We start from the raw sequence: 25,366 nt of genomic DNA, 5'->3' as shown, positions 1-25,366 counted from the left end.
GGCTCTTTGGTTGATGTGGGGTCTTGAGGTTATAAATACTGTAGTTTTTGCTGCTGGGCTCTCCACTTTCCCTAACAGAGATTCAATTATGAGGTGCAGGGACAGCAAACATGCTGGCAAGCATGCACACACAAGTGAGAACTGCAGGTATAAATGACATTCATGGGCATTGTCAGGCTACTTAACAACCCAACTATCTTCAGCACCAAAGTCCAGAAGCAGAGAAACAGCATGTGGGTGCTGTGCTGTAATCTTTGAGACTCCTTTCAGCTCCAGACTGCAGCAAGCTGAATCCTTGGTCTTTATTTAGACCTGCACATTGAGGCCTGGAGACATGAACTCCTGACCCACCTTTTAATGGACGGAGATCATATGTCAGATGTAGGTTTGAAGCTTCATAAAACCACACCAACAAAAAATGTTTTCTGCACTAGAGCCTAATAGGTGGTGCAGAACCTGCTCCCTTTTCTATCCCTTACAGTCTCACAGATGTAAAGCTGACCTTTATGAGTCTGCAGGGAGTCACAGCACAATATGTTTACAACCTTTCCTTGTTCTTTCCTTGATATTGCGCGCCCCCACCCCTTATCTTGAATCATAATAGCTTAAGTTACCCCAACACTTTCCCTTTTTGGGGGCTACTGGCATGCATGACGTCATTTGGGAAGAGCTCTCACTTAGTGTGTGTGTGTGTGTGTGTGTGTGTGCAGGGAAGGCGTCAATGCGCACCAACACCAACCAGCTTGGCAGCTGTATTCCTTCGCTGTGATTGGACAGAGGGCGGTGATTCCTTCTGTCACGATTTGGGTCGCTCCCACCGGAGGACACCAACCGTCTGAGTCCAGCCTTTACCGAAGAGCTCTACGGAGGAGACGGTGCACACCGGGAGGAGAGGGTTTCCTCTCAGGGGCTGGGCTGACAACTCGGTATTTGTCCTCCTGTCGGTGAGGAGGAGAGGGAAGAAGCAGAGATAAGGGAGATCATCAGTGCTGGAGCGACCAGCCGCCTTTCTTCTTCTTCTGTCGGGGCTGCGGTAAAAAAGTCGTTCACGATGCCGGTGTTTCACACCAAAACCATCGAGAGTATCCTGGAGCCAGTGGCCCAGCAGATCTCTCACCTGGTCATTATGCACGAGGAGGGGGAGGTAGACGGTAAAGCCATCCCGGATCTGACGGTGCCGGTGGCCGCTGTGCAGGCTGCTGTCAGCAACCTTGTACGGGTGAGTTTGAATCAGGGCGTCAGTTCAGCATGAGCTCAATGGCAAAGTGCCTGCATGAAGTGACATTTACCACTCAAACTTTCAACCTGCAGAAAAGCGACATTTCTGGAGACTGGCTGGTGCAGTGGTGTGACAGCGTCTGTTTAATGTGTCATAAATCATTAGAATAGCAGGTCAGCAGACTGCCCTGCACCTATCATATGCCAATATCGGTTCATTTTATTTTCTGTGGGGCTTCTGCGTTCACGGAGTTGAATCCCTGTTTGGACTTTATTTGCCATTAAAATTACATAAAGCTGTCATACACCCAGCTAACGCTCGTGCATGTTTTAACGGGGTCCTACAGTAGTTCTTACAGTAGTACAACAAAGCAACACAACATATCAAAGTTTACTGAGATTTGTAATCAGATGGCAGCTGAGGTCAATGAAGTTTGTAGGGCGGAAGAAATGAATGGTGATTAAATTAAAAGCATGCCTCTGTGTGTGTGTGTGGACCTGTGTACTGTAGGTTTTGTGCTCTCAGCTTCAACAGCCCAAGTTAGATTATTGCAGACTTTGCAGTTTATGAAACTCATCCATCCGTAGTAATAAACTCCACAGAGACTATATAAACACTCTGGTCATTTATCAGACTCCCACCTCATCTCTTACTCCTTTGCTCATCTCTTTGTTCATTTTTTCCAAACTTCTTTGACCCTCCACTTTTCCACTTTCACCATCGCTGTCTTTCTTCTCTGTCCTGTGGAATCTAATTGGTCGATTTTTATAGAGAGCTAAGCTTTAGTCAGACACTGATGTCCCCTCTGTACGCACTGCCTGGGAAAAAATCAATAGAGGCCACATCATTAATGCTGATCCTGGACGTTTGCATTGATGCTGGGGTGACCTGGCTTCACTCACTTAAGAGAAAATAGCAGCAGACAGGAGGACTTCTTACAGAGAAGAAGCTGGTTTCACATTCATTAGTAGTTGCTTCTCTGGTCATGTTTTAAATAGAAACGACACAATAAATTGAAATCATTGCTCCTTAAATGTTAAAAATCTGATCTGCTGCACAGTGCCTATGTTTTTCGAGACAAATCATGGATGCGATGGTGGGATAGGTTGCACAATTAGTAATTTGTGAAGTGTTCCTGTGAAAAAACTTACGAGTGACATCTTTTGTGGTTCTTGAATAGCAGTCCACTCTTTCCCGTGCAAGGACACACAAGATCATCTTGATAAATATCTCATTAACTGATAATGACCCAGGCTGTTCAGTTTGAACTCGAACACTGCGCCATGCCACAATGAAAACCCCATCCTTTATCCAATACCCTCCAAGTGGATTAAGTCCTTGATGTCCCATTGCTACCAGGCATGCTCCTCCGTCTCTGCTTGTCCTTGTTGATCCATTCAGTTGATCCACACAGACAGCGAGCAGAAGGAGGCTAATAGCAGCCTCAGGCTTGTTGATGGGTCTCAGATGGAGTTGCAAGGTGTGAAGACATCAGGGCTGAGCACAGAGGGGGACAAAAAGGTGTCAGACAGAAGAAATGTTGGTAGGTAGGATGGAAGCATAAAAAAAGGATTAACTAAAAGGAATAAAGCCTGCATCTTTCCCCACTTTGCATTCTATAGTGGTATATTTATAGGGATGTAAGTTTTGAGAGTTGTTGTACTCTCAGACAAGATGATTGCTCCACTGACAGAGGAACGAGAGCTATGAAGTGGGTGACAAGATTGTGTTGAAAGCGAACACAAAGGGTGCTTGAGAAACGAGCTTGTAAAATGAGCAGTAGCTGGTTGCTGGGTAGATAAACTTAATTGGATGTAAGAGACAGGCACACATATGCTTTATTTTAGAAAGGTGAATCACTTCTATGCTTGTGCAATTTGAACTAAGATATAACACAGTATACAGCAACATGCCACCAAAGAGTCCCACTGCACACTGATACAGTTTCACTGTTAACCCCATCCACAGTGGGCTGGCTGTGTGGGGGGGTACTTAAAATCTAGGTCACTGAGACACACACACACACACACACACACTTGCAAAGATAGTGTCAGTCTCAATCCATCAGAAGTTGTGCGTGGGTTGATGCAGATCTGACTAAAAGATGTGAAAGATACGGTTGGTGTTTTTTATGTGCCTAAAAGTGTGAGCTCGGTGGAGTTTGCAAGGTGTCTGCTCCTCAAGGAGTCAGCACAGACCCTGAGTATGTTTGGGGGTGGGGGGTGGGGGGTGGGAAAGGGAAGGAAGGAATAAATAGATTTACCGTTGAGTGAAGAAACCACACGCTGATGGAAGTGAGCAGACTAAGACAGAGAGGGAGAGGAGAGAGGCTGCAGGAAGATGCAGAATTTTTCATGATTGGTAAGGGATGGAGAAAACATCCACATTAGCTTGGACGCTGTGAGGGAGAGAAAGTGTTTCTGGCTTTTTCAGACCAGACCCTGCCAAGCATCATGGTCTGCCCTCCCACCTCCAGCCCCCTACATACACACACAAACACACACACAAACTGTTCTCAGCCGGCTCTAAATATGAGCCATCTCTCCTTGTTCTTTGGCAGAGCCGGGAAAAGTCTTCTGGCTATGTGTCCACACATGCCCTCTGCTTCCCATTGTGCCTTAAATCTATTCTTGGATGTGGCTGAATTATGACATAAAGTCACACAGCTGATAAATAGTATACAGATTTGAAACTGATGTTAATAAAAGCAAATGAAATGCATGGGCAAGAGGAACCGGGGGCACAGTGATGAATCATCCAGAGTTACTGCAGATTTGTAGGATAATTTCTTTCCCTTTTTTTTAGTTTTGAACATGTTTGCTTTTTAAAAAAAATAATTTTGGTGTGAGGGGTATTTGTCAAGAGGAAAATATGTAAAAAAAACTGACACACAGTCTGAGTGTTAGTCCCAGATAACATAGAGTATGAACCTCTGCTAAAAAATATAGTATTTTATTTGTATTTTAGTCAATTAAAATTATGTTTCACAGCTTGGTTTAAAGATCTTTCTGCTCACAATAATACAACAATAGTTTTTTGGGTTTTTTTACTCCATGAGACAAAAACCCCTTCCTTTTCATTTATTTATTCTTTAGTACAAGTTCTTGCACACACTGTCGTTAAAGGTCTGGTTACCACATGAAAACCAGTAGAAGCTAATGAATCAAATATTTCCCAGTGGAGCCCAAAACAGAGCTAAAAAGAGAGGTTGACAGAGGACAGATGGCATGCAGCAGCATGGGATCATGTGGCCACAGTCTGTGAACCCCAGGCCACCAAGATGTTCTCTAAAATAATTATTAGTCATTAGTGGCAGGGAGAAAAGATCAGCCATCATTCACAGATTGGACAGAAATGTCAGCTGCACGCTCATCAGAGGTAACATCTCTGAATCTATACACCCGCTCTGACAGCTGTGATTGACAGCTGCATTTCCTGCTGAAGTAGTCCCACCTTGCAGGCTGTACAACTGCACACACACAAAAAACCCCGCACACATGCATACGCATCACACTGTCAGCAAACCTCTTAACTGTGCATTAATAATGTATTGAATAATCAATACCAAGTGTTGCTGCTTACAGGAAGCTCTTCAGCTCTCCACAGCGCTTTGATCAGTCACCTGATGGCACTCTTTGAGTTTACTTGCAGGGTTTAATCAGGAGGGCATGCTCTACTTGGAGAGCTGCATTCCTCACATTTTAGTGTAACAAAATCTTCATTTTCCCAAACAGGGAAACTGACGGCTTCAGCTACTCAGCTAGGACTTCCTGTCCATTTTCAGATTACATTTAGACATACTGTAAGTATCTATTGCCATGTAGCAAACAAAGTTGGTAATAAAGTGGACTGGTTCCTATATAGTGTTTTTCTACTTGAGTACACAAAGCACCACATTCACAGAAAAAACCCCAGAAAAACAAAACATACATAGTTAGGTTTTAAAATGGTAAAATACTTGCTGTGCATTTGAAAACGATCATTAAAGTTTTTTCCCTCCTCGCTACCCCATGTGTGCTCTGTGATTTTCTGGAAGAAGAAACACCTTTGTTATCTCCTGGAGAAAATATTTATATTTATTCTGCTCAAAGATCCACTTCTGTCCCATAAATAATTGTTTTAGCTTCCATTAAAAAATTCCTGTGTGCTGTCACTTACTTGTTGATCCTATATTAAATTAACTGTGAATTGATAGCACCTAGCGTTCAGTTTTCTCTGTTTTAATCAGCATTATGTGGTCCAAAAAGTTGCTTTTCTTTTTAAGTATTTCAGTTTCAGCATTCGTGACGGCATATCCAGCTATTGAGCATCCTGAATCCTTTGTTTAAACTGCTGAGCTGTTAGTAAAGTCTTGAGCTTTGATTGCTGAGTTTTGAGCTTACATCACTTATCTCTGTCATTTTGATGGCAACTTTTTACTGACTATGTAGCATGTAATTTATAGTAGATCTGTAAGGTGAGTGCAACAGGCATAGCTCATTGTTTTAAGGATGGAGTTTAACATTAATTTTATCCATCTATGTCTTGTTTGCATTCACATGGTGATTTCCAAATGTTCTCAAATGAAATCTTTTTTTTCTAAAGAAAATATTTGATTAGAGTTTAGAAGTTTTGTGTGAATACTTTTTAGGACAGCTGAGCAGTTAGACTGGCCATGAAGTACATTTTATTGGAGGTATAGGTACTCTTTTCATGTCACTTCTTTGAAATCGATTCATTGTTTAATCATTTCACATAAAAAAAATAATAATAATGATGACAGCGTTTTGCACCAAAAATGGAGTGCGTCGCAAAGATATTAAAATCCCTACAGCAGCCATAAATGTCATAAAAGCACCATCGTAAGATGTGAAGAGGAGACTGGTTGGGGCTCAGATGCATTCTCTGCGATGGCTGTTTCCTGATTCTCTGGAGCCAGAAACTCTATTAAGCAAATTTCAGCAGCAGCAGGGAGACTGATGTCATCATCTCACTGTAATTGCATCTCAAGTGTGTGTCTGTTTGTAAGGGTCAGAGCAAGTTTTCTGTTTCACAGCTTTTCACGGCAGTTTACCAACCGTCTGAACATCTGCAGGAATACTGAACTTTAGTACATACCTTATCTTTGATGATTATATCTGTGATTTTGTACATAAAGGCTCTTCATTATAAACCTGTTACTGATATAGTTTCTAGTTTGGGGGAAGATTAAATGCCCTGACTTGTACTTGTAAAGCTTTTAATACCAGACATGTGTAATAAAATCCCAGTGCTTTCTAAAATAATTCCACCTCAACAGGAAAAAAAATGCTTAATAAGTCAAAGCAGACAGTTCTGACACATCAACTTAAAATATTATGTAAACTAAATCATGGTGTGCATTTTTAAACCTTAGCTGTCAAACAAAATACAAATTTGAAGTCAGTTGCATATTTCTTTTTTGACTTGTGGTCTGCTTTAATAGCTGGGAAAGGATGGATGGATGGATGGATGGATGGATGGATGGATGGATGGATGGATGGATGGATGGATAATTACTTGTTTATGTTTAAATTGCTTAAGCAAAGCCAGTGAGTTATACTAATGAATAGATAAATTCAGCATTGCAGATCTCCAGCATGGAGCCATGATCTGAAGATTCAAAGAGCTTTTGAAGTGCGACATTAAACGTCTTTCCTGCCTCTGTGTATAAAAACAGACCACAAAACCATCCTGAGCCTGAGCCGCTTCCCCTCAGGCAAAGATATGACATGCATGCATGGCTGAAATAGGTGTGAATTGATACATACTCATTCACCCGTCATGCTATTAATAGTACTTGAATACTGCTTCCTGTATTGCAAGAGCTAATGATAATTTGTCTATGGTTGTGTGTGTGTTGCAGGTGGGAAAGGAAACGGTTCAAACCACCGAGGACCAGGTGATGAAGAGAGACATGCCTCCTGCGTTTATTAAGTGAGTCTGCCTCTGAAGCACTGTGTGCGTTTTCTCTCTCACTCACAGAAACATCCAGAGAGAAATGTATGAGCAACAAATCCACTTTATCTCAGCGAACAGACAGAGAACTTGTTACAAAGAGAAAAAAAGGATTTCAGCCCATTTAACGTTAGGAAACGTGGCTGTGTTCCCAGCTACAACAAAGAGCCACTTCTGAGGCCGGATCCGAGTGACCGTCCGGCTCCAGCTTCCAGACTGCTGAGAAGCTGTTTGTTGTTTTCCTGCTTGCATCCAAAGAGCTGACATGAACTCCGGGTGCTGGGTGAAAGCAGCTACTCAGCAGTTCTGGGGCTCACAGACCTCGCTGTTTTTGCTTGCCTATATTTGTTGCATTTATTTCCACGCTTATCCTCATCTGTCTCTCTCTGCCATATTTTTTTTTCATTGCTTGTTTTTATTTATTTTTTTTCTAATCATTTTCAGCTACGTTAAAAAGGTCCAGACCTCAATCAGATTCACATACCACTCTCACTGCTCACTCACACATACATGGGACACTAAACCATAAATCTCACTCACAGGGCTTAGGAGGGAGCATGTGGGAATGTGAACCTACCTAAATATAGATGAACCAGCAGCCATTGATACCCAAACCAATGGGGGTCAGAAAGAGAAGGGACCGGGTTTTATTTGAATGCTCCTAAAAATCTATGGTAATCACTGATCTCTGAAGTAGAAATTTAGGATTGCAAATGAAACTGCTTTTTTTGTTACTCAAAAAGCAGATTGCAAACTCTGAATTGAAGGTTGCATCATTTGAACCAATTTAAACAACTCTCAAATCTCTACAGGTTTTATAAGAAGGCCTTCTCAAATTCTGATCCTTGTGCCAAATAAATAGTGAAACACTCAAAGTGCACAACACGCTGCCTACTGTGTGGGCTGCTTAGCCTGACACCTTGTCAGCCTCACATCTCGCCTGTGTGTTGGTTTGGTTTTCCTTGATGTCTCTCGGGTCCGATGTGTGACTTGCAGTGTGACTGACTGGTAGGTGTGCGTGTGTTCAGTATGAGTCCTAAGTCTGCTGTGTGTCTTCAGGGTGGAGAATTCATGCTCTAAGCTCGTCCAAGCTGCTCAGATGCTGAAAGCGGATCCCTACTCTGTTCCTGCACGAGATTACCTGATCGATGGATCCAGAGGGATACTGTCCGGAACATCCGACCTGCTCCTTACCTTCGACGAGGCAGAGGTGTGTCTGTTTGTGCATGCCTCCTTGCATTTGTGTCTGTCCTCATAATCACTCTTACTTTAGAGGTGTGGCATCTTTCATGGAAGTAAAGCTTTATATAGCCGTACAGAGGAAGAAGGAACTCAGCTTAGAGCTGTAATGGAGTCTCAGATGCACCCAGATCTAATCACTGAGATCAAATGACTTCCCTCTGTCATAACTCAGGGCATGTATGCGTGTGTGTGAGTTTGGTGGGTTTGTGTGTGTGTGTGTTTGTGTGTACTCTTGTGCGATTGTTCAATGGCATCTCAATAAGTGGAATCACATTGGGCACGCGATTATGCGCACCATCACTAGCCTCATTTTTGAAAGAGCAGCTTCTCACAGTCACAAGATGTACATCACAAGACTGTACACGCACACAGATACACACAAGCCCACACACACAGACACACAAAGAACTGAGTAACTTCAGGCCAAAAAAAGCTCCTGCAAAGAAGGAATTTCCTTGTTCTCATATGAAAATGTGGCCATCATGCTTTTGTTTTATGCCTGCATCTGCTTAAGACTGTGTCCGCGTTGTGTTGTAGGTACGTAAGATAATCCGAGTGTGTAAAGGTATTCTGGAGTATCTGGCAGTAGCTGAGGTGGTGGAGACCATGGAAGACCTCATCACGTACACCAAGAACCTCGGACCAGGTCAAGTTTTATCCCCACTACTCTGTGAGAAAGTCTTTGTGTGGTTCACAGGTTAATTAAAAATAAGAGCCCTGATTCAAAATCTACTGCAACATGTACATTTTTACACATTGTAATTTTTTTAAATTAAAAAATTATAAATGTTGGGGAAAAGGAAAGAGGGAGGAATTGCCACTAATAAAGGCCAGATGAGAAAAATAAAATTGTTAAAATGTATTTTTGCTTAACAGCAAAGTGAGCGAAAAAAACTCTTAAAAATACAAAAATCAGTTACAGTAAATCCACGACTTAGAATATCATATTTAAAGATTGAGGCTCAGAAAATGCAAAAAATCATTTAAATGTGGAATTAATCGAGACAATAACCGTCAGATTCACTGATAATGAAACAGAAGTTATAGTAATAAAGAATGTTTTCTGAATAATTTGTGCAGAGCTGTTATAAACTGTGCTTTTTGGATTAGTTTGCTTCATAAAGCAGAAAACAGGATAACCAACCTTTGTTTTACATGATTCTTTAGTTTAAAGATCCTTCTGCCAGTTAAATTAACCGCTGAGTGCTCTTCTGACACTAAAATGGTTTGATTAAGGATCAGAGTCTTTTCACTGACAGGAGAACCATAAACAGGCTATTTATCATCAGAGGCAACAGGTCAATTGTGTTGTCAGTGCAGTGTGGCATAATGAGCTGCAGGAAATTTGATGCCAAACGTTTTCTCCCACTTGACTGATGCCTTCATTGTGTGAGATCAGTCGTTCATGAAGTTACAATGTTTGTGTTGGAACTGCTCAGTTAGCGTATACACTGGGGGAAGCTTTTAGCCTTTGATTGTTCAAGCATATTTAAAGCAGTGCCAAAAACCAAAGTCACTAACATTTTCTTTTTTCTTTTTTTTTTCCAGGGATGACCAAAATGTCAAAGATGATAGAGGAGAGGCAGCAGGAGCTGACACACCAAGAGCACAGGCAGATGCTAATCAGCTCCATGAACACTATCAAAGAGCTGCTGCCCGTTCTTATCTCAGGTGTGTGTTTGTGGCTGCGCATGTGTGGGCTAACGACAGTGCGGGTCATTGAGCATCCAAGAGTTGTTATAGCAACGCAGATAATTACAGTCATTAAATGCTGGGGATGGGGATGTGAGTGTGACTGCGCACATACGTCGCCTACAAATATCTCTGCTGCGCTACTCTTATACTCTGCACCAACCAACAGAGAAGAGAAACACTGTTTCAACTACTTGAATGCACTGAAACTACATGGTCACTGTGGCTGAAGTGTCATAAAAATCTGAATAAACACTTTTTTTGCAGAACTATTTGGCAACTAAAAGAGAAAAAGAAAAAATAATCTCTTTCTCTCTCTCCCTGTATATATATATATATACATATATATATATATATATATTAGATTACATTATTGTATTACCACACCTAAAAAGCATTTCTGAAGCTCTTTAGCATACAGCACATTTGAGCTTATTGATTTGGTGTTACTGCCCCCCATTTGCTGCATTGGTTCAGTCTCATTGAATTCAGGTGTTTTCAGTCCCACTACCTCGGGCGGGTATAAGATCACATGCCAAGTCATGGACTCTGACTTTGCAAACATATGTGAAAGAATGGATGGTTTTAAAGTGCTCACTGAATTCAAGCATGGTATTGTAATAAGATGCCACCTTTGCAACAAGGCAGTTTGTGAAAATTCTTCACTAGATATTCCACAGAACCACACAAACTCAACCACACAGACTCAGACCATGTGCGGGGTGAAAGCCGCCAACCCTCTCTTTACTGATTAACTGCAGAGCTCCAAACCTCCTCTCGCATTAACATCAGCACAAAAACTGTGCGCCAAGAACTTCATGGCATGGGTTTCTATGGCTAAGCTCCTCCTGTAGGTTTAATGCAAAGGCGACACTAGTACTTTTGTCCTGTAGTGTATATTGAAATGTATGTAACCACTGGGAGATCACTAACTGGTTTTGGACCCCTGTATTGAGACTTATCCATTGCATTCTTCCCTTTTTTTTTCTTCATGACCATACTGGATAAGAGGGTCAAACTAGGGAATGATCAGTTAACTTTGCAAGGTACACTGATATTTGAAATAGTGGATAGTAAAAAACAAAACAAAAAAACAGACATTAAATCAAATAAGATTACCTGAGAAGATGAAAATGAAAAATGTTTGATTCTGCTATAAAACTGAGCATTTTAACATTAAAGTCTATGGGTCTACACTTGCTTTTATAGCCAGTAGCATTATTAGATAATTATTATAATAATAACAATTATAATAGTATTAGAGAAGCTGAAGACTATTTAAGATTTTTAATCCCCATCCTTTAAAAGTTGGCAGATATGAAAAATAATGCCTAAAAAAAGAGAAAATACTAAACTTGCATTAATCACCATCAGCCCAAGCACGTTAGTGCTGCCACAAAGGTCATTTAAAATCAGCATTTTAAAAGCTTTAATTTTTAAAGTGGGTCATTTCTATTTGCCACAATATCTTAGTTTAAATGAGGACTTTATCTTAAGTTGAATATATCGTCCTACCTGAGTGTAAACATAAATACTATTATTTCTTTCCTCAGCTATAAAAATTTTTGTCGCAACGAAGAGCAGTCGAGGTGCCGGGGTTGAGGAGGCAGAGAGAAACCGAAGGTTCACTTTTGAAAAGATGAGCGCTGAAATTAATGAGATCATAAGAGTCCTGCAGCTCACCACGTGGGATGAAGACGCCTGGGCCAATAAGGTACAACCTGTGCTGCATTTAAAGACTCTGATTTTTCTCATTTTACCCCACAAACCTAAAAAAAAAAACCCCACAAAATAATCCCCACATACCTAAATCAGATTTCGCTGGCGTGCCTGCTTGCATACATACAGCCTCACTGAGCTGCATCTCTGAAAAAAAATTTCACTCTTCACTTTCTGTCTCCACTTTTTTCTTTTTGCTCGCTAGTATAACTCCTGGTTTTTCCTTTTTTTTCCTTTCCTTTCCGTACCTTCCTCCTCCATTCTTTTCCTCCCTGTAGAAGGTAAGCCTGTTTCTCTCCCCATCAGCGGTTTCCAGCATGCAAGCGTGTATGTGTGTGAGAGATAAGGAGACACAATATGTCCTCATGCTTACATTATTATTATTATCTGTCATGCTGGTATTTGACAATAGGTGTTTTGTGTTTCAGTCCACTGACTGTTGGCTGATGTGTGATGTACAGCACACATACTTCATCACTTTATTGTCATATGTGCATATCTGTTTGTCTCCAGAAGTCCATTCGAGTCAAACGGCCTGAAACAGACAAAAGTTTCTCAGCTCGGTTATTTATTTTAATGCTAAGGTCAACCTGTCTTCAGTCATGGTATTTTTTCTCGTGTGTTGTCTCGTGTTTACGCTGTCAAAGATCGACCATTGTAGCACAATAAGACGCTGTTTTTGGCTGCATATACATGCTTGGAAAAAGTAATTTTTGGGCATCAGTTAGAGATTGTGCATTGAGATCATTTAAGCCAAAGTTAAGCTCTGTTTCACTCGTCTAACCTGTAACTCTGCATGTTTCTCTCTGCACACAGCCTCCTTTGATAATGATCTGTCTGTTTGTGTCTGTACCGCTGTGTATGAGCTGTGATAAGCACTTACTGTCAGTTTGTGTGGGAAACCGCTGGCACACGATGACTGCCGTCCTCTCGGGTCATGAATTATAGAAATAAGCTGGTTGGTGTCCAGCCGCATCCATAATAGATGGGCTGTATTGAACGGTTCCACTTAAGAGGTTCATTCTTCTCTGAACTCCTCCTTCCTGGTTGAATCACTGAAAGAGTTTGTGACATTTTATATTAAGTCACTTATTTTCTCTTTTATAATCAAGAATTATTTTTAGCAAGACATTGTAAAAAAAAAAAAGTGGTGATTTCTGTGTAAAACATGGAACCCATTTTACAGCATGAAATTAATAATGTAATACGACTTAATTGACTAATATTAATAAAACCAATTTTGGGCTGTCAGTGCCCACATTTAAGACTTCACAGCTTGCAGGACACCATCCATTTAATAGTGGATAAACCAAAATATAAGTTTTATATGAGCCAGTTTTAATGTATATACCTATGTATTGAACTTTCCCACAAGAAAATAGCCTTTGCAAATGTAAGCCAAACAACCAAGTCCAGCTTTACACTGGAAATTAAAGTCTCACAGTTAGAAAACCTTATCCAAAAATCAGAAACTGCTGGTAATACTGTTCCTCGTTACAGTGAACATTGGATTTCAAGTTTATTTTGTTAGTCCTATACACTCCATCAGTCTTGTGTACACCATCCTCAACACATAAATACTGACAACAGATTTAGATGTGCCCGAGTTTTCGTAAAGATAGCAGTTATGACAACAAATAATCTATAAAACTGTAACTACTTATAAAAAGCGTCTTTTTTCTGTAATGAAAGCGATATATTTTTCTTTAACACATCTCTTCTCTTTACATCAGGATATGGAGGCCCTGAAGAGATCTCTGGCTTTGATTGAGTCAAAGATGGCACAAGCTAAAAGCTGGCTCAAAGACCCTCACGGACAGCCAGGTGGCTGCTTATTTGTTTCTTATGTGTTGTGGCTTCAGCTAAAAACACCCAGTCGTCAAACGTGAATGTCATGCCATGGCGGTCTGTCGTTTCCAGGAGACCCCGGTGAGGTGGCCCTGCGTGTAATACTGGATGAAGCTGGTAAGGTGGGAGAGCTGTGTGCTGGGAAGGAGAGGAAAGACATACTGGCGACCACTAAGGCTCTGGGACAAATGACCGACCAGGTCACAGATCTACGAGCTAGGTAGGGTTTTTCTGCAAGAACGTATGAGTTAAACAGTTTTCCATCCTCTGTCCATGGTGTCCTGTTAGGTGTGCATTTGAATTGTGTATTCAGCTGTCAAGCCTCGGTGTCTTTGTTGTTCCTAACAGAGGCCAAGGCCCGACCCCGGGGTGTGTGCAGCGTGCCGGCCAGTGCTCGCAGGGCTTAGACTTGTTATTTGGCAAAGTGGACAGTGCTGCTCGCAGACTGGAGGCTCTAATCAATGCCAAACAGGCCATTGCCAGGAGGCTGGATGCTGCACAGGTCAGATAGAACAACAATAATATCAGAATGAGCTACGCTAACCAGGGAACTGCTTTATTCCAGCAAATCCGACTCTCTACTTCTAATCCTTTTCCAAGCAAGTGTTGCAGTTAATACTTTACAAATTCTCTCAGAATTATTGTTGTTTAAAAGAGAGACCCCACTGGGTAAAATCTTCACTAGTAAATAGCCCCTTCACATGGTAGAAGCTCTACTGTGAGATATGTGTCAAAAGATGTAGTTATTTCATATGTCATACTGCACATGTGCATATTTAGGCATGGCTGGCTGATCCTCACGGCGGTCCCGAGGGGGAGGAGAACATCAGAGCGCTCCTTGCAGAAGCCAAACGCATCGCCGATCTATGCGAAGACCCCAAAGAGAGGGACGACATCCTGCGTTCCATAAGTGAGATCGCAGGACTCACTGCCAGGCTTATGGAGCTACGCAGACAGTACGCTTTCACCTCACATTTCTCATGCTCGATGACACGTGCATTGTGAAAACTATACGTAATACTTAGACACTCTTTCCATAGGCTCAAAGTGCAACCCCATGCCACCAATAGGTGGCATATTTTACCCACCTGGAAAATATGTTGTTGCCTGTCAACCTTGGGCATGAGTCCTCCAATAAGATTTTAAACTGTTTGAATACGGTGTCACGGTGTTTCTGTCGAGGGGAATTTCAAGGGAAATACCACTTAACTAAACAATGGACTTTAATCTAAATGCTTCTGTAGCTCAGTGGATGATGGCTAGATTAGATGCTTTTAGGAACATAACTGTAATGGTCTTCAGCTGCATTTATTGAGCATAAAGAGAAAGCAAATTCAATTTCAAACACTGAACAAATTACCTAGATATGCTCTAATTAATACTGATCTGCACTTTAAAGGTAAAAAATGTAAAAAAATGTGGCTATGCTGTTCCGCATTTGGAACAGATAGTACTTTTACAGTGTGTAATTTAGTAGAGATATTATCACTGTACTACGGTATCCTGTCAAAACAGCTGTGCAAGGTCATAAAAAGAGATTTTGTGATACATGAATCTGACTTTGTTCTTCTTTTCTTAGAAGAATGATAAAGGCATTTCTTAAACTGTGCCCTGAATTACTGTCCTGACCAGAACTTGTAGTTTTATGTCTAATAATCTGGACATACACATATAGAAATGTTTTGTCTTTATTTCTACTACACAAAAAAAGCAATATTAGGCTTTAAAAGTGGTATTTCTCTTTTTTGGTGGTATCTAACAGGGGTGTAGTGTTATTTTATAGTCTATATTAAGTCTTTTATGCCTTTTTGTCTCTCCCTCAAGTCGTCTATCTTTGTTTGTTACTGTCTCAGGGGTAAAGGTGACAGTCCTGAGGCCCGTGCACTCGCTAAGCAGATTGGGGCAGCGCTACTGACCCTGCAGTCTAAAACCAACCGCGCCGTAGCCAACATGAGACCAGCCAAGCCTGCAGTAACCTTGGAGGGCAAGATGGAGCAGGCCCTCCGGTGGGTGAACAACCCTGGAGTGGACGACAGAGGAGTAGGTAAGTGGTGCTGGATGACTGCTCTAGGGAGTGATGATGCAGTAGTTTGTCTCAAAAATAAACACCCTGACCTTCCAGCGCATTTTGTGCGTCTCTGTGGATGATGGATGGATTGTAAAAGAAACCAGACAGCAAGTGAATATCGCACTTTGGGGATGTTAGGCACATGTGATCAGTGAGGTAACTGTAAAATGTCTCAGGCAGGAAATGTGATTGCGTGGCACAGAAATGGCTGTGCTGTTTCCTTAAATGCTCACAATGATGCATTTTGTGCATCACTGATTGACTAACTCGACTAGTTTAGTCATTCAGGGACTCTTTTATTGTTTTCATGCTTTGTTATTGCTGTCTTCCTGCTTTGTCATTTGATTGTTTCCTATTTTGTCCCATGCTTCCGTATGGGAGCAGAGTGTGAGAGGCTACAGTGGAACACAGGTATCTCTCTCTGAAGCTTTCTTAGAAGACATAACCAAATATGTTATTATTAATAACATTATTAACTTCCTGGAAACTATATAGTGTTAGCATTTACTGCAAACTATAGCATCCTACTATCGATGTTGCAAGAAATGACATCACTTCTCACTTTGTATTTTTAGTCCCTGTGACCAACAAAAAAAAAAAGGAAAAAGCGATACTCCTATATCTAAATATGGGGTTGTAATTGAGGTATCTAGAGCATGACTTCTACCCTGTGTTACTCTCTAGGTCAGGCAGCAATCAGAGGAATGGTTGGGGAAGGGAGGAGGCTGGCAGGAGGCCTGTTAGGCCCGTATCGTCAGGATATGATTGGGCGCTGTGACCGAACAGAGGCTCTGATGACATCCTTGGCAGACATGGCTGGCAGGGGAGAGGCTGAGGCTCCTCATGCACGCGCTACAGCTGCACAGCTGCAGGACACCCTCAAGGTATCTCACAAGCATGCACATTTAGTCTATAAATAAATTAATGCGGAAACACAACCTCCCCTGTAATCATATATAAACAAGTTTCCAAATACACAAAATATACCTGACTAAAAATCGTGGAAAAGGGTAAAACTCACGATGGCTGGAATATTTCTGTTTGATCGAAAGGTGCAGCCAATATAACAAAGGCATGGGGACTGAGGATGCATAGTGTAAGACTCAGTAATGTTGATTTCATTGAAAGTGTTGGTGCAGAGCTCCCCCTTGTGGATTTATGCAACAATCTCTGCTTCATCCAGGACCTGAGGCAGCGCATGCAGGAGGTGATGACCCAGGAGGTGTCTGATGTTTTCAGTGACACCACCACACCCATCAAACTGCTGGCTGTGGCTGCAACTGCACCTCCTGATGCACCAAACAGAGAAGAGGTCAGTAATGCACAAAACACAGCTCCAATAACACATCCCATTCACCTGTTTCCATTAATAGCACACCATGGCTCAGCTGTGTGGTGTGGGAGGTTGATTATGTCTACACTTTGACTGAAGTGCTGCTAATGTTTGTGAAAGGTTTTTGAAGAGCGCGCAGGGAACTTTGAGACCCACGCGGGTCGGCTGGGGGCAACGGCAGAGAAGGCTGCTGCCGTGGGAACAGCCAATAAGACTACAGTAGAAGGCATCCATGCTGCTGTGAAACATGCTAGGGAGCTCACACCACAGGTGCTTCTGTTTCATTTGGCTGCCCCTGATTTGCATGATCACCTACCGAGATAAAACATGTAGGTGTTATTTTCAATCTGAGCGTGACTTGTTTACTTTTTTGTTTGCTTTCACATCCAGGTAACGTCTGCCGCTCGGATCTTGTTGAAGAACCCTGGGAATAAAGCAGCGTATGAACACTTTGACACCATGAAGAACCAGTGGATCGACAATGTGGAGAGACTCACCGGTGTGGATTTTCTCAGCATTTCTCGTGCTGCTTAAAATATTATCTTGCTGCACATGAGACAGGATTTACAGAGGCGTGCTTATCTGTGTTTTCTCTCCCAGGTCTAGTGGATGAAGCTATCGACACCAAATCTCTGCTAGATGCGTCTGAGGAGGCGATAAAGAAAGACATCGACAAGTGCAGAGTTGCCATGGCAAATGTTCAGCCCCAAATGCTTGTTGCCGGGGCAACAAGCATAGCAAGGAGAGCTAATCGGGTCCTGTTGGTGGCTAAGAGGGAAGTTGAGAACTCTGAAGACCCACGATTCAGAGACACTGTGAAACACGCTTCAGACATCCTCTCGCACACCATCTCGCCTATGGTGATGGACGCCAAGGCGGTGGCAGGGAACATCCAAGATAAAGGTACTGGAGAAACACATGTTTAATATAATGACTGATAAAGAATGACACAGGTTTATTTACCATGTTTTTGCTGTTTGTTCCAAAGCGCTGCAGAAAGCCTACTTGGACTCGTGTCTGAGGATCCTGGCTGCAGTCGGAAAAGTTAGAGAAGCCTTTCAGCCTCAGGAGCCGGACTTCCCTCCTCCACCTCCTGACCTGGATCAGCTCCATGTAAGCACATTCAAACACACATAACACACTTTATTCCCACAGTAGACTTTAGTAGTAGTTGTTAAACTATTAAATTGGGATTCCAGTGTTTTAGGGAAATATATCAGTCTTCCTTTATGTGGGGTTAACAAACTTTCTGAAACAGGGTCTTCACATTGCTCATGACAGCCAAGAATATTTTTTCTATGATTTAAATTTGATTGTCTGTATTTATTTTAGACCTAAATATAATATTTTTTGTCCCACTTGATAAAAATACTAATTTCTGATATGTACACTGGTTCTGCCGGAGGTTTCTTCCTGCTAAAAATGAGTTTTTCCTTCCTGCTGTTGCTAAGTGCTTGCTCATAGAGAGTCCTCTGATTGTTGGAGTTTTCTTTGTATTATTGTAGGGATTTACTTTACAATATAAAGCACCTCGAGGAAACTGTTGTTGTGAATTTTATATCAATAAAATTGAATTGAAATATACTCGTGAATCACATATTGTTATGCATGGTGGTCAAACCCAAGCAATTTAGGATCAAACAGCAGTATGATGGAATAACGTCTATGAGTTATTATGAACTACATGTATGTGTGTTTTCAGGTTAGTGATGAGCAGGCACCACCCAAACCTCCGTTACCAGAGGGGGAAGTGCCTCCGCCTCGGCCTCCTCCTCCAGAGGAAAAGGATGAGGAGTTCCCGGAGCAGAAAGCTGGAGAGGTGCTCAGCGAGCCCATGATGGTGGCAGCCAGGCAGCTGCACGATGAGGCGCGCAAGTGGTCGAGCAAGGTCAGTTCACGCAAACACACACATATTTGCATATTTAACCAAACATCTGTGTATAATTTTAAAATCATGATTTCTGATTTATAACAATACACAAGTTAAGAACCATTCATGTTTCTGCCCAGCTGTGATCAGAGAATATGGTTTTATTTCTCTTTCTTTTTTTGTTGCTTTGCTGGCTAGTTGTCTAAAGAAAAAAAAAGTCCCATCTGTGGATATCTGAAATTCTTGAAATTATGATGGTCCTGAAATATGGAAATCAGTTGCTTGATTCCAGTTTCAGAGGGAAACCGGAAACTGTCATCTATTTAAAGTGTCAGCATGTGACTTTGTTCACCGTGTACACGTGCACACTCAACATGCACGAAGTGAATATGAGATAATGTGTCACATGCAGTGAGAAAACCCAGCCTCAAATCTATATTACAGAAACACACTCCACTTACAGCAGACGTTATCTACTTCGTCTTTCCTCATATCTCTGTGGCTGTCAATGTTCGTGTGTGTGTGTGTGTGTGTGTGTGTGTGTGTGTGTGTGTGTGTGTGTGTGTGTGTGTGTGTGTGTGTAAAAGAACTGTACACAGGAACAGCTAATCTGTATAAATAACCAGGAATAATGCCCTCTTGCTATCTTTGTGGAGCTGATAACCATTTTCCCCTTAATGGCGCGGCTAACAGTTTTTCCACAGATGTTTTGTGCGTCTTTTAAAAACTATCCACAAACATCCAGACCTCTCTGGTGTTGGGTCACACTCAGTTTGCCAGCTCAGCACTAGACCTTGTTTGATTATGCAAATAGGTTATAAACTCTCAGCTCAGCCACCGCCTCAGAGTAAGGCACATCATCCACCCGCTGCCTTCCCAAACCAGCTCCTCTTTCCTTTTATTTTCCCCCCATCTAAATCGTCTGTGCCTATGTGTGCAGTTTCACCTCCCCTGTCCCTGCACCTTCACCTTGCTTGAATACGCTCCTCCTTCCTCCTGTAAATCTCCTGTCCTTTATTCTTCTACCCAGTGCCTCTCATACTATACTAAATGCCTCCTTTTCCCATGCTTCCTTCCCTCCTGCCATCCCTGGCTTTCCACTCCCCCCTTCTTCTCCACATTCCTCCTTTTTTTCCTCCTCCTCCCACCCCTTTTGCCTCCCTTCCTTTCCTTCCCATCCCCATCAATCCTCCAACCACCACCAACAAACCCCCCCACTGCCTGGCCCAGCCTGAGGATGAGGAGGCAGTAGAGGAGAGGGAGGTAGATGATGAAGATGAGTTTACTGATGGTGAGGATGACTATGAGCCAGAGCTGCTGCTGATGCCATCCAACCAGCCTGTCAATCAACCCATTCTGGCAGCTGCCCAGTCTCTCCACCAGGAGGCGCGCAAGTGGTCCAGCAAGGTCTGCGCACATACATGCACATGAGCGCACACACAACCACATGTGGGTCAAACAGTACGTGTAAAAGGCTCTAAGTGTTTTGGGTACTGTTTGACCCACGCACGCACACGTGCACGTACACTCACGCATGCAAAGAGATAAATGCACGACACAAGGAATAGCCCCACAGGACAGGAAACACCCACCGGGGGCTGTCTGAACACTGAGCTCTGCATCTGCCACTACCAATGGAAAACTCCAACCAGCTGCAGCTGCTGTTTTACTCTTGTTGCATTATTTTCAGACCTGGTTACACAAATGGTAATGCTGATGCCATGCAATGGTTGCACAAAACGTCGAGGACTGTGGGAATGTCAGGTTTGATTGTTGCACCATGTGGATAAACTGGTACTGGCTTCACAAGCCCTTATGCTCATGTTTGGGTAAAGTGGTTCAAAGGAGGAGGCAGACGCTCGGTCTCGTCGTTACCTCTGTTGTCAGACTTTCATTGTCTGGCCAACCTGTGAAGCCAAGGATGACAGTTTCCCAAAGACTTCTGGGTGATGTAGATATGACAGTAGATTGCCTGCCTTCCAACTTTGGTCACCTGCCTCTGCTTTTTAGCCCCTATTACTAATCACTTTAACATCACTTCATGTGTACTAACCTTAGGTTGACTCTAATGTCACAAAGAAAGAGAAAACCTCAATTAAAAATCTAATAAAATGTTCAATATCTTCTTCGCTGAGGGTTGAAGAGTATGTGGAAACTTGCACTGACTCTGCATGCATTCTCCTGTTAAACATGCTTGCATTTCATTTTAATTCAAATGTAATAATACAAAGCACTAGAATTTTAATGTCTGGTTTCCCAAATCCATGTTTCTCTGTTAACAGCTTTAACTGCTTCCTCCTTTTCTACATCCCCATTCTTCAACAGGGTAATGACATCATAGCCGCAGCCAAGCGGATGGCTCTGCTGATGGCAGAAATGTCTCGGCTGGTGCGTGGTGGAAGCGGGAACAAACGAGCACTGATCCAGTGCGCTAAGGACATCGCCAAGGCCTCAGATGAGGTGACAAGACTGGCAAAAGAAGTGGCCAAACAGTGCACTGACAGACGCATCAGAACAAACCTGCTGCAGGTGAGGATTTGCATAGACACAAGCACACTCTGTCTTCAACGGGAAACATCTAACATCTGTTCTTCCTACCTAAGGTCTGTGAACGAATCCCTACCATCAGTACTCAGCTGAAGATCCTCTCTACTGTCAAAGCCACCATGCTGGGACGGACAAACATTAGTGAAGAGGAGTCAGAGCAGGTAAACACACAACAAAGCACATACAGAAGTTTAAATCCACCCGTCATGGGCATGAATGTCATGGTATTTTGGGGGGTTTAATGATTTCTTTGAGCTGTTCTTTTCCCAGAGTGGAGTGATTGTGCAGCATACATATTTAATGACTTTAATAAGCAAGAACTGGTGCACAAGTTTGAATTTATGAAGGATTTTCTCTCATCCACAAAAGGTCAAACGTATACATACAGGCTCAAATATATACATACCCTACTAATGTTTGTTAAATGTCACTTAGCAAGTTGCAGCTTGACCAAATGCATTTGGTCATCATCAACAAACTTCTGGTATCATTTTTGGCTCTCTTCGTGGCAGAATTGGTGAAGTTCATTTAAATTGGTTGTTTTCCAGGCATGGACCTGACTTTTAAGTGTAATCCACAAATTTTTAGTAGGGTTGCGGTCAGGCCTTGATGTGTACTCACTCTAAAACCAGTTTTGATGTGATTTTGGGATCATCGTCCTGTTGGAACATCCAACTGTGTCCAAGTTTCATCTAGATGTTAGTTTGAACTGAAGTTGAAGAATTCAGGGGTAGCCCTCCTTCTTCATTATTTCATCCACTGTCCACTGTATTTGGCAGTAAAACAAACCCAAGAGCATGCTACAACTACCATGATGCTTGACAGTTGGTACAGTGTTCTTAGATTTGAAAGCCTCACCTTCAGTCCTCCAATCACACCTTTAATCACCTTGCTTCACTGTGCACAGTGACACTGGTGTTCCAGCAGTTTCCAGTTCATGGCAGGCCTGAACCTTGGAGGTTCCTGGGTTGTTCCTGAACGGTGACAGTTTGGGTTATTTCTGTTATTACAGTAAATGTATAATATGGCAATCTCTAAGCTGACAGGCAAGAGGAAAAAATAGGAATGAAAGAAAAAGGAACAGTGGAAAAAATAGGACAAAGTACAATAAAAGGATAGAGCACAAATAGAAAAGCACAAATGTTGCGCCTGTAAGAAAAAAAACACCTGGAACAGAAAAATATTAAAAAGCACAGAGACACAAATCTACAATCTTCTTTGTTTTGTGTCTGTGTTTGTGTCTTTGCCACGTCTTGTTTTTTAAAGATGTACGCTGTGCAATAATTTCACCCTGCAACAGTTCAAAGAAATGATTAAAAATACATGCTCAAAATCAAGATGACATTTGTAAGTAAACTTCTCACCCCAACTGTACCTCACAGTGATGCACAATCCAACCTTTTTTTTCTATTATTATCCATAAACTCAGCATCTGCAGAAAGCAAAGTGCTACTTCAATGCCGTAACTGTCTTTTCAAACTTGAAAAGCTCTACTACACACTGCAATCCCTGTTATTACCCTAAAAGCTGAGTTGGTAGTCTGGCATGACTGAACAAATGTAACTAATGGGACACTTTTTTTTTTTTTTTTAAATCTGCATTTAAGGTGTATTAGTCATGTCATGGCCAAAATTTGTTACAGATCTTCCAACTGTTATTTTACTGCTTCCTGTTTCCCTCACCAGGCCACAGAGATGTTGGTCCATAACGCCCAGAATCTGATGCAGTCCGTGAAGGAGACGGTCAGAGAAGCAGAAGCAGCCTCCATCAAGATCCGCACCGATGCAGGCTTCACCCTCCGATGGGTGCGGAAGACCCCCTGGTACCAATAATCATACCTGGTCGCTGGCATGAATGATGCTCTTTCTTTAAAACTTTGCTTCAATAGCACAAACCTCAAGTAAAGTAGCAATGTGCATATGCATTAAGCATAAGCATGTGCACTTCAAGAGGAAGCTGCAGGATTTTGAGCCATTCTCCACTGTAGTTTGGGTGTTTGCACCAGGAAGCATTAGACCTGGTCCCATGCAGGTTTCTTTTAATGGCGTGAGCGGAATCGCGCAGGTTTATCGGAGACAGTTTTTTAAAGTATATTTTTGGTATGTTGTGTTACAAGACTTTATCCAAAGTTCAGGTATATATTTTTTGCATGAAAATGTTTTCTATTTTCTAAAGGTGAATTATGACACTAAAATGCTCCTAGAGGATGTTTACTTTGCATTCAGTTTTTTCAGTTAGTTTCTTATTGTCTATTGTATATACAATAATTGTTTGTTTTATGAAAGATTTTTAGCTTTATTCACTCAGTTTGACACTAAAGTCGGGAGTATTGGATCGAGCTGAGGAGCTCACTTTCCTTCCTGTTTACTTTTTAACAATAAAGGTTCTTTACTAAAAATCTACAAATTCAGAAGTTCTAGCATCATCACTTCAATGATTTTATACTTGAAGAACTTAAAGGTGTTATGAATACAAATGAGACAGTTTTAAAGCAATTATATGATCAGAATAAAATATATGGTTGTTAGTAACTATGTTGTTTCTTGGGAGGTTGACACTACAGCTCACAGGTTTTCACTTGACAGCAGCAGTATGTGTTACACTGAAGTCAAAGTCAAGCTTAACTGATATATTTTTAATGTGTGTTTTTTAGTTCTGTGTTTTCATTTTTGTTAAACTTCCACAGTGATCAATGCCAAAGGATTTGTTTTACATTACTGTGAGCTTCTAAACACTGAAACTCCAGGTTACTGCAGACAGTGCCGTCCTCTGTAGAGGACCCGGAGTGCTTTTTTTAAGGTCTGTGTATTTTTAGCCAAAAGATATGAATGTTTTGCTCTGCTTTGCATTTTTTGTAATCTATTTGTAGTGCTGCACTGTACTGCACTCTTTGTAACAGTTGAACTGTTTGGAAATTTTAGCAAAGCTGATGATTTTAGGCAGCATCCTTTTATTGTTTTGGGTTGTTTTTTTTTAAGATATCCAGATATCCCTCTGTTTGAGCTCAGTAGTCCCACATTAAATGCTCTAAAGCATCATCTGAAAAATCCATTTTTTTTCCTTTTTTAGATGACCCCGGTGGTTTGAAAACAAGAAAACTCTTTTTATCAGGCAATATTGTCAGCCTAGCAATGTAGGTTTTATTTTTAGGTTAACACTAAAATATATTTAAAAGGAGTTTGTTGTCATCTGGGATTAAAGGATTAAACATTATATTTTTACATTACTGCATGCAGTCAGTCAGCAAATGCATATTTTTATTTCCTTTAATTTAACAGTGGAGAATCTGTACGCGCCTGTATGTAAAGTCTTTTCATTTAAGCAGTAGTAGTGCGCAGTCCAAATGACACTAATACAAAGCTCTGGATTGCAGCACAGAATGCTAACCGCATTTTCACTTTTATTTGGGCCTACTGAGCATGTAGCAGCACTGACTATTCACTGAGAGCGACACAATGTAGATCTGCGTGTGCACCTGATGTGTTCATTCACACTTCGAATGTATTCTGATAGCTTCTAGCCCTGCCAACACATCTGCTGTGCCTTGGAAGAAGAATAAAAGACTATAATGATGACTGGACTTGGCCTCTTCACTCACTTTCTTACCTCTACATAACCTGAGTGAGGGCGAAAACCGGACTTGAGCGTTCGGCTGCTCTGTGTACACTATACTTTACACAAGCTTAGCAGTGCTAGCCTTCAGATAAGCACTAACCTGAGTAAGCATTTTCTATCTTTGTTCTTTGTCGTCTTAGATTTTTGTATTAGCTTGTAAATACTGGCTGTTTATCACTTGATATATACTCTGGCCACTTCATTAGGTACACCTGTTCAACCCCTCAGCATTGGAGATAATCAGCCAATAATGTGGCA

General features: G+C 41.7%; 1 protein-coding gene across 5 annotated transcripts; it reads left to right on the top strand.

The window, feature by feature from the left end:
• Nucleotides 1–813: 813 nt before the first annotated feature.
• LOC116322801 (vinculin-like) lies at nucleotides 814–25,068 on the top strand. 5 transcript variants are annotated; one of them, XM_031742975.2, is made up of 23 exons: nucleotides 1,052–1,219; nucleotides 7,083–7,153; nucleotides 8,234–8,384; nucleotides 8,954–9,062; nucleotides 9,965–10,087; nucleotides 11,662–11,822; nucleotides 12,106–12,108; nucleotides 13,561–13,651; nucleotides 13,748–13,895; nucleotides 14,024–14,177; nucleotides 14,456–14,631; nucleotides 15,529–15,719; nucleotides 16,428–16,627; nucleotides 16,927–17,055; nucleotides 17,197–17,346; nucleotides 17,467–17,575; nucleotides 17,677–17,979; nucleotides 18,065–18,189; nucleotides 18,779–18,964; nucleotides 20,177–20,353; nucleotides 21,272–21,475; nucleotides 21,550–21,654; nucleotides 23,179–25,068. In XM_031742975.2, the coding sequence occupies exons 1-23, from the start codon at nucleotides 1,052–1,054 to the stop codon at nucleotides 23,323–23,325; spliced, it is 3,381 nt and encodes a 1,126-aa protein (XP_031598835.1). In that variant the 3' UTR covers nucleotides 23,326–25,068. The 5 variants fall into 5 exon arrangements, with proteins under 5 accessions (XP_039477436.1, XP_031598835.1, XP_031598836.1 ...); XM_031742976.2 differs by lacking the exon at nucleotides 12,106–12,108 and having other exon boundaries at nucleotides 23,179–23,325; XM_031742977.2 differs by lacking the exon at nucleotides 20,177–20,353 and having other exon boundaries at nucleotides 23,179–23,325.
• Nucleotides 25,069–25,366: the final 298 nt, after the last annotated feature.

This window comes from Oreochromis aureus, linkage group 13, assembly GCF_013358895.1.
Source record: "Oreochromis aureus strain Israel breed Guangdong linkage group 13, ZZ_aureus, whole genome shotgun sequence".
NCBI lineage: Eukaryota > Metazoa > Chordata > Actinopteri > Cichliformes > Cichlidae > Oreochromis > Oreochromis aureus.
Note: the sequence above shows the minus strand (reverse complement) of the source record. Positions and strands in the feature narration are given on the sequence as shown.

Excerpts from the sequence above, each read along its gene's own strand:
- LOC116322801 (XM_031742975.2), top strand. The coding sequence starts at position 1,052 with ATGCCGGTGTTTCACACCAAAACCATCGAGAGTATCCTGGAGCCAGTG. Across the intron at positions 9,063-9,964 it reads CACCAAGAACCTCGGACCAG|GGATGACCAAAATGTCAAAG; the intron begins GTCAAGTTTTAT and ends TTTTTTTTCCAG. Across the intron at positions 21,476-21,549 it reads TCAGAACAAACCTGCTGCAG|GTCTGTGAACGAATCCCTAC; the intron begins GTGAGGATTTGC and ends TTCCTACCTAAG.